Here is a 7,982-nt window from a genome sequence, read left to right on the forward strand (position 1 = left end):
GTGCTCTTCCTCTTATCTCCCTTAAAAAATGCCCCGCAAAACATACATATAAATAATCCCCTGGTGATTTTTTGCACCCTGGCCTCAAAGCCAGCTCTGAAATCTCATCATGGGGCGAGCAGGCCTACCACAACATCAGACTCCTCTTAGCACATTTAGAATTCCAGTCCCAGCTCTGCCGTGCAGCTGCTGAGTACCCAGGCCTCTCTTTTTTGAGTGCCCACCCAAGACACACCTTGGACCTAATTTGCAGAGGGGCTGAGTGCCCACAATTCCCCTGGAAATTAACCCATGGCTGTACCTCAATTTCCCCATCTGCAAAATGGGCTTAATAGAGCTTAGCAGGGGTGCTGCCCGGGGTTAGTGCGACACATCCCGGAACAAAAATGATCAGGCACTGGGGCAGCTGTGCTTTCAGGCTTAACCCGTGGTGTCTTTTATTGACAATAAATAATACAATAATACAAGTACAAAGTCCAAAATCATATCCTTCATGCACCAAATAACCAGGACTCGCCGACACCAGCCAATGCAGGAAAGAACAGCTTCCCCCGGGGATAAAGGTTTGGGACGTAGGATGCGCCATGGGGAAAATATATTTGCCACAACTCTGTCGAAACCAGCCATGCTGGCCCTTAGGCCGCGTCCCATCCCTTTCTCCTCTCCCGCCACCCCCCAGGCGCCCAAGCTTCCATGGGGTTAATGGGAGCCCTGGACGCACAAGGAATGTGGTCTCCGGCTTGTATCTTGGCCTTTTGCGAAAGGTCAGGGATACGGCTGTCCGGCGGTAAAGACACAGCAGACTAGCGAGGAGATTAGCGCATCTGAAGAAGCAGCAGCAGCCTTTACAACAAACCACCTAGTCTCCCTCCTTTTCACTTGCTGTCTTGCCCTTTCCAAGGGCCTAAGCAGAGACTGGAGAGTAATTCAGAGAAAGGCTCTTGTCCCGGGTTAATTCCTTACAGCGTAGTCAGTATGAGATAGTTCTCAGGAGAAGCTTGGGAAGAGAAGGGGAAGAAAACAAGCAGAAGCTGGGGGTGCGGGTGGGGCTTACGGGATAAGGCGTCAGGACTATGGAGCAAACCAGGGGCCTGGACTGTTGAGGTTACAGGCCTTTCCTGGCTCCTCGGGCTACCTCCCAATTGGGCAGTGGTGACCTTGTGCTTCGTGGCTGGGGAACAATCGAATTTCCAGCCCCGCCAAGAAGACGCCGGGCCCTAGGGATGACAGAAAGACTTGGGCCTGTTAATCTCACCCATCCGCCTGGCCCTTTCCCCACTTTGCTGTATCTCCTTTCTTCTGTTCCCTGCTCCCCTTTCTCTGTCCCTCCCCTACTTCCCATCTCTGTTGTGCCGTGGGGTATAGCCCTACACAAATGTCGGCTGAGGGGGGAAGCCCAGAGACCTTCAGCTGCTTGGGCAGGGGTGGGGGAAGGGAATATCATCAAGATGTCTCCCTGCCCCCCAGACCAGCCACCCTGATACCAAATGCATGGGGGTGAGGCCTAGTCACACTCTTCTAAAGCAGCAGTTGAATAATCCAAAAGGCCTTGTGCTTGTTTCTCATGGGCTTTTTATTTGCCCCCAACCCCCAAAACCAATTATGGGGCCACAGAAATGGGCGCTCCAATCCCTTCAGGCCAGGCTGTCTCTAAGAGATACCCACCCTTGTTCAACTCCCACCCCACCCCACAAAGAGCTACTGAATGGCTCCCTGACCCTACAGAGGACTGTCCACGTTCCCATTATCCACAATCACGAGGGGACCCCGTTGTGTTGACCCTGTAAGTGAAAGACAAGGCGGGCGAGGTAACGGCTGAGAGAGACAAGCTTTTGAGGTGCACAGAACTGTTTTTCACATCTGGGTTTCTTCAGGAAGAGCTCCGTGTAGCTTGGAAGCTGGTCTCTCTCACCCACAGAAGTTGGTCCAATAAAAGATATCACCTTGCCCACCTTGTCTCTCTAATATCATGGGACCAACTCAGCTACAACAACACTGCATGCCACCCCGTTGGGGTACCTGTGGAGCATTAAAGAAAAATCAGTGGAAATCACCCACACCCATTTGAGGTGGGCTGTGAAATTCAGACCAGGTTGAGGTGGGCTTTGAAATTCAGACCAGGTTATCACCTCCACCAATGCCCCCCCCCTCCAAAAAAGTAAAAAATAAAAATAGAGTCTGGGGCTGTTTGGATCGGGGGAAATGTTCGGATCTGGGGCTCGTCCCAAAGACAAAGACAAGTAGTTAAGGCACAAATTGCATAATGCTAAAAATCCTGGCACACCCTAGCCATTGACAAGACTTTCTGAGGCGCAGGGGGTCAGTGCCAGTCTGGCCTAGAGCCGATGTTGGTGGGACCCCTTCTTCTGGGTGTGGGTCTCTATTCTTTGGCCAGGAATATTTGTATCAGTCACCCTCACAATCGCAGGGTATATACACAGATATCACATGCACCCTTCTTTTGCATATAGAGACTATTGATCTTTGGGTTGTGAGGCCACAGATTGAGAGTCTTGGCTTGTTCTTTGGGTTTTCCCTTCCAGCCATCTCTTACGGGGAGGTCAGCTCCATGGACTTTGTCCTTTGCTCCTTCTGCTCTTCCCACTCCTCTTCTGGCTCGTAGGTGCCTTTCACGATGGCTACCCTCTCGGAGACGTTCAGCGAATAGGGGAACAGGAAGTAGTTGTAAAGCAGGGAGGCCAGGACTGCGCCGATGATGGGGCCGAACCAGAAGACCTGGGAAGCCAAAGGTAGAATGATCATCTCTAATCCTTCCGTAGCACTTTTCAGCTGTCGATCTCAAAGCATTTTACGAAGATCGGTATCATTATCCCCAGTTTACAGATGGGGAAGTTGAGGCACAGGGCCCAAATCACACAGCAGGACAGTGTTAGAGCCAGGAATAGAATCCCCATGTACTGAGTCCCAGTCCACTTCTCTATCCACTACGCCACACTGCTTCCCCACAGCAAGCCGTGGGAAAGCCCAGGGGATTTTTCCTTCCATGTTCATACAGCACCTGGCGCAGTGGAGCCATTGGCCTCTAAGTGCTTCCTTAATGGCCCCCTTCAGTTGTCATCTCCTAGAAGATTCCCCTCAGCCCCATTTCCTTATACTCAAACACACCCCTCGCTTCCTCAGCCCTGACCTCCCTCGCTCTTGAGCTGCCAACGACCAGTGGCTCAGCCCCTGCCAACCAGCAACCACTTTGCTGCAGACCCCTAGCTCTTCTCCACCATGCTGTGAGCTACTGTTACTGGTGGGGGATTCTTACCCAATGAGCAGTGCTGAATCTTGTCACTACGACGGCAGGTGCAAAGGATCGGGCTGGATTCATGGAGCAGCCGGTGAAGTAGATCTGTAAAGGGACACGGGAATTAAGACTGATCACATTTCCCTTTGGTCTAGTCCTTCTGCGACCGGAGCATCGCTCCAGGTGTGACTGGAGTAACTGGGGGCTTCTCCCCACAGTCAGTGCTCCTGCCCTGCTCCCTACATCCTCCCCATAGCCTGCCCTTCAGCCCTGCTACTTACAGCGCCCCCTACTGGGAGAAGTTGGGATGAGAGTAGCTGGGAGCTTCTCCCATGGCCAGCTTTCCTGCCCGGCGACCCAGACACTCACCCCAACCAGGTGACCCAGGGTGACCGACAGGCCGATGGACAATGCTGGGGAGCCTATGATGTCGGTCCGGCGTTTATCCGTGGAGGCAAAGATGCACATCGCCAGCTGGAAGGTGAGGATGATCTCGACCACCAGCGCCTGGCCTGGGGATGTATTGTTGTTGAGCTGCACATGAACAAGAAAGATTGTGAATGGCTGCTGAGCTGAGCCAGACTGAGGGGTTTTGCTACCCCCTAAAAAACCACAGAGCTGTTTAGTGTGAGACAGGAATACCCCCCCCCCGCCCCCGCCGCCCGTTCAAATTCCTAGTGAGGTGATGCCTCTGGGTTTATCTTATCGATCTATCCATCTATCTATCCTCCATATACCCTCCTCTATCTTTCTGGAAGTCCCTTTCTCTCTACATTTCTCCCTCTAGGCATTTACAAATCACTTATCACCTTAAGATTTCTCCCTTTGCTAACACCAGATTGCCCCAGAGCAGCCAGAGACTGTCCGCTCTTCAGTGAGTGAGGGTGTGAGCGATACATGGAGGGAGAGGTGAGGACTGGGACTGGGGTAAAATCCCCCTGTATGGGGGGAACAGTGGGGATCTAGAGAGGATGCCATTGGGGTGGGATGAGCCATCACCACCTGGGGTCGGTGCACCTGTTTTCGTCTAAGGATCCAGCCCCATTGCGCTGGGATGAGGCTGAGGCCCAGTTAGGGGGAAGTGGCGAGGAAGCGTTGGGAAATGAAGGGACATAAGTTATTTGGGGGGTGGAGGGGGAACGTTTAGGGGCTTGGAGGGGCACAGAACAACCAGTGAGGAAAACACAGCCCCTGAAAACCCCCCTACGAGGCTGAAGGCTCTAAGAATCAACACCTGCACGGCAACTGGTCCACCTCAGAGTGGTCTGAAAGGGGGACGGAATCCGCCTCTTACTGGTCTAACTGGTCACGCTCCCCACTGTTGATCTAAGAGATCTCCTAGGGCCCCCAGATGGGCTCCCAAAATTGCCCTCATGCTGGTCTAAGTGGGCTTCTAATCTCACCCTCTCCTCCCAAAAAACAATTCCTTCCTCCTCCAATCTCGCCTCTACTGGTCTAAGTGGTCTCCCCAGCTACTTTCCTCAGACTGGTCATACTGGAAAAAGAGATCTTCCAACCACATTCCTCATACTGGTCCAAGTGGGTGCCTATCCTCCCCTCCACACTGGTTTAAGGGGTCTTCCAACCTCCTTCCTCTGACTGGGTATACTGGTCTAAAGGGCTCCTAACTCCCCCCCTGCCCCCCTGGCACTGGCTTAAGTGGGTTCCCCTCCAATCCTGGCTTAACTCCTTTCCCTGCTCTGATCTCCCTGGCTCCAGGAAGAGAGGCTGGAGTCAAGCTCATCTGAAAGCCCTCAGGATAAGAGAAGCAGGTAGGAAAAAAACCCCGCCTCATTAATTGCACAGCCCAATAAATCTGTGCTGTCAGTGCAATGTGTTATGCAAAGGCTGCCGGCACGGTGCTGCCATCGCTCTCCATCTGCATGGACGTAGGTATCTCCAGCGCCGGGGTGAGCCGGCCTTCGTCAACCCTCGTGGTGGGTCCAATTCCTCCCGCGAGGCCGGGAACCCGTGCGTAGGGTTGCTGAGGCCCTGGGCATAATTAATCATCCGTGGGCAGGAAGAGACTTACCGCGTTGACGGCCAGGTTTCCACGGGTGTTGATCGGGGTCACCAGGTAAAGGATGCCTGCCCCAGTGATGGCCCCCACCAGCTGGGCCACCACGTAGAACACCGACCGAAGGAAGGAGATGTGGTTCCCCACCAAGAAAGCGATGGTCACCGCTGGGTTGATGTGCGCACCGCTGACGTGACCGAACATCTGGATCAAGGTGCCGATGGCCAAGCCGAAAGCCAGGGAGATCTGTAGGATGCTTGGCAGAGCCGAGGGCCACTTCAGGGCTGAGCCGAGGCCAAAGAAGACGAAGATCATGGTAGCTAGGAACTCAGCCATGATGGCCCGCACAAAAGCCATGGTACAAATTTCCTTATACATGGTGGGATCTGGACGGGGCAATCGGAGAGAAAGGAGTGGCAGGCTTCTTCTGTCTGGGCTCTGCGAACAACAGCAAGGCGCAGGGCCATATATATACAGGAGCAGGAGGGAGCTGCATTACCAAGGTGGTGGGTGGAGCCAAGGAACTGGCCAGCCCTCCTGGGCAGCTGGAAAAGTTTACAGCTGAAAATAACTTTAGCACCTCTCTGCCAGTGAAAGACTCAGATGATTGGCAGTGTTTCTTTCTCCTTTTTTTCTCTCCAGACAATGGCCCCCTATCTGATGTCTTTGTGGTCGTTAGATAACACCTTGCGTAACTACCAGGCTGCCTCTTTGGGTCTCGCTTTTGTTTTGGAAGTGGAGCATGTATTTGCTTTTTTGCCACGTTAGATTTAAGGTGGCAAAGTCCTTATTTCTGGCCAGTTTCACTGCCTGGCTGGGGGAAGCTCTCCTGGTCATTTTCTCCTCTCAGTGTCACTCCAGAGTGACTCTCATTGCTGATTTACACAAGCATGTCTGAGATTAGAAGCTGGGCCCTGGTGCTTAGCTGATGCAGGATGTGGGGCGGGGGGGGGGGGGGGGGGATTTGCTAGAGGATTTATATTGTGCACACCAGCAATCACTAGGAGGAACTCCGGGATTAGAACTGGGACTTCAATTATGTAGAACAAATGCTGAGGCTTTGCAGACAAGTCTCCTGCATGGCTCCAGTGCTCTAAAGGAGTGGTTCTCTGTCGGGATACACGTAGCCCTGGGGGTACGCAGAGGTCTTCCAGGGGGTACCTCAACTCATCTAGATCTTTGCCTAGTTTTACAACAGGCTGCATAAAAAGCACTAGCGAAGTCAGTACAAACTACAATGTCATACAGACCATGCCTTGTTTACACAGCTCTCTATTCTCTACACTGAAATGTAAGTACAAGATTTAGATGCCAATTGATTTATTTTATAATTAGATGGTAAAAATGAGAAAGGAAGCAATTTTTCAGTACTAATGCGCTGGGACACTTGTATTTTTATGTCTGATTTTGTAAGAAGTCGTTTTTAAGTGAGGTGAAACTTAGGGGTACGCAAGACAAATCAGACTCCTGGAAGGGGGACAGTCATCTGGGAAGGTTGAGAGCCCCTGCTCTAAAGGTTCTGCTCTTCAACGCTACAAAAGAGTTTTCACAAGTAAAATGTTAACTGCAGAGAGAATTTTAGGAAGGTGGAATGCAATTCGTCGAGTTGAAATTTGGCTAGCAAACTCCCTAAACCTCGCACACAAATTTTTTTCTGGGATTTGCAGTCATGGCTTCAGTGATGCATGTGAACTAGGGACTTTGCTCCACCCAGTAGAGCAAGTCCCTGATTCTTAAGTTAAAGGGGAATCTCCCCAAGCTTTTAACAGTATAGGGAATAGAACAAACGCAGTTCTGATTCCAAATCACTTTGCAAACTGTGTCCCTGTATGGGTTGCCAGAAGGCAGCCACCTCTGGGGTGGAACACAGCAGCTGTTAGCAACACTACAAACAAGTTTTCACCAGTAAAATATAAACCGCAGAGAGAATTTTAGGGCGGTGGAATGCAACTCGTCGAGTTGAAATTCGGCTAGCAAATTCCCTAAACCTTGCACACAAAAAATGTGCTGGGATTTGCAGTGAACATGAGGGGAGGGTCATGGCTTCAGTGATCCATGTGAACTAGGGACTTTACTCCACCCAGTGAGCTCAGGTGTTAAATATCAACACCACGTCAGCTTCCGGCAGTCCAGAGCTCAGAACCTGCACCCTCTTAGAGGCTTTGGGGGGTTTTGTTGGGGTTTTTTTTTTGTTTTTTGCTCTAAATGAGCAGGCTGACATGGGAAAAGGGGTGTAAATCTGGAATTATTCCCATTCAAACCCAAGGCGTTTGCACCGGCATCACTGAGATCGAAATCTGGCCCTTGACCTTGTTAATGGGTTAAAAAAAAAAAAAAAGGGAAAATTACCAGGTGCCGCATACTCCTCTGCTGAAAGCATCCTGGCCTGGCTCCTGTTGTCCTCGTGCAGTGTCTGCGTTAGTCCAACCTGCCCACGACTCTTGCTCATAAAAGCGCCGTCTCTCGCTGTGCTCTGAAGTAAGTGCCAGGGCACAGAGACACGGGGAATTTCACGAAGAGCTCGGGGCCAGGTTCCAAGAAATTGGCTCATCTGGGGAGGCCAAAGAGCTTCGCTTCTCTAGAAGCGCCTAAAGGTGGTCAAGTTTTTCAGGCTCCCGCTGTGACTCTCCCGGCCAGAAATTGTTGACAAGGAGATCAGCCGACGAGGGGCCGAGCTCTTGTGAAAATCCAGCGCCTGAGTGGGCAGTTGAG

At 51.7% G+C, this 7,982-nt stretch overlaps 1 protein-coding gene across 1 annotated transcript; it reads right to left on the bottom strand.

Moving 5' to 3' along the window:
• Positions 1–409: 409 nt before the first annotated feature.
• Positions 410–7,754, bottom strand: LOC101941286 (aquaporin-5). Its single transcript, XM_065576651.1, has 6 exons — positions 7,620–7,754; positions 5,286–5,708; positions 3,623–3,787; positions 3,275–3,358; positions 2,555–2,736; positions 410–1,217 (listed from the first exon to the last, which is right to left on the bottom strand). Exons 1-6 carry the CDS (start codon positions 7,629–7,631, stop codon positions 1,106–1,108), a joined length of 978 nt encoding a protein of 325 aa, XP_065432723.1. The 5' UTR covers positions 7,632–7,754; the 3' UTR covers positions 410–1,105.
• Positions 7,755–7,982: the final 228 nt, after the last annotated feature.

The sequence above is a fragment of the Chrysemys picta genome, chromosome 22 (genome assembly GCF_011386835.1).
Source record: "Chrysemys picta bellii isolate R12L10 chromosome 22, ASM1138683v2, whole genome shotgun sequence".
NCBI classification, from domain to species: domain Eukaryota; kingdom Metazoa; phylum Chordata; order Testudines; family Emydidae; genus Chrysemys; species Chrysemys picta.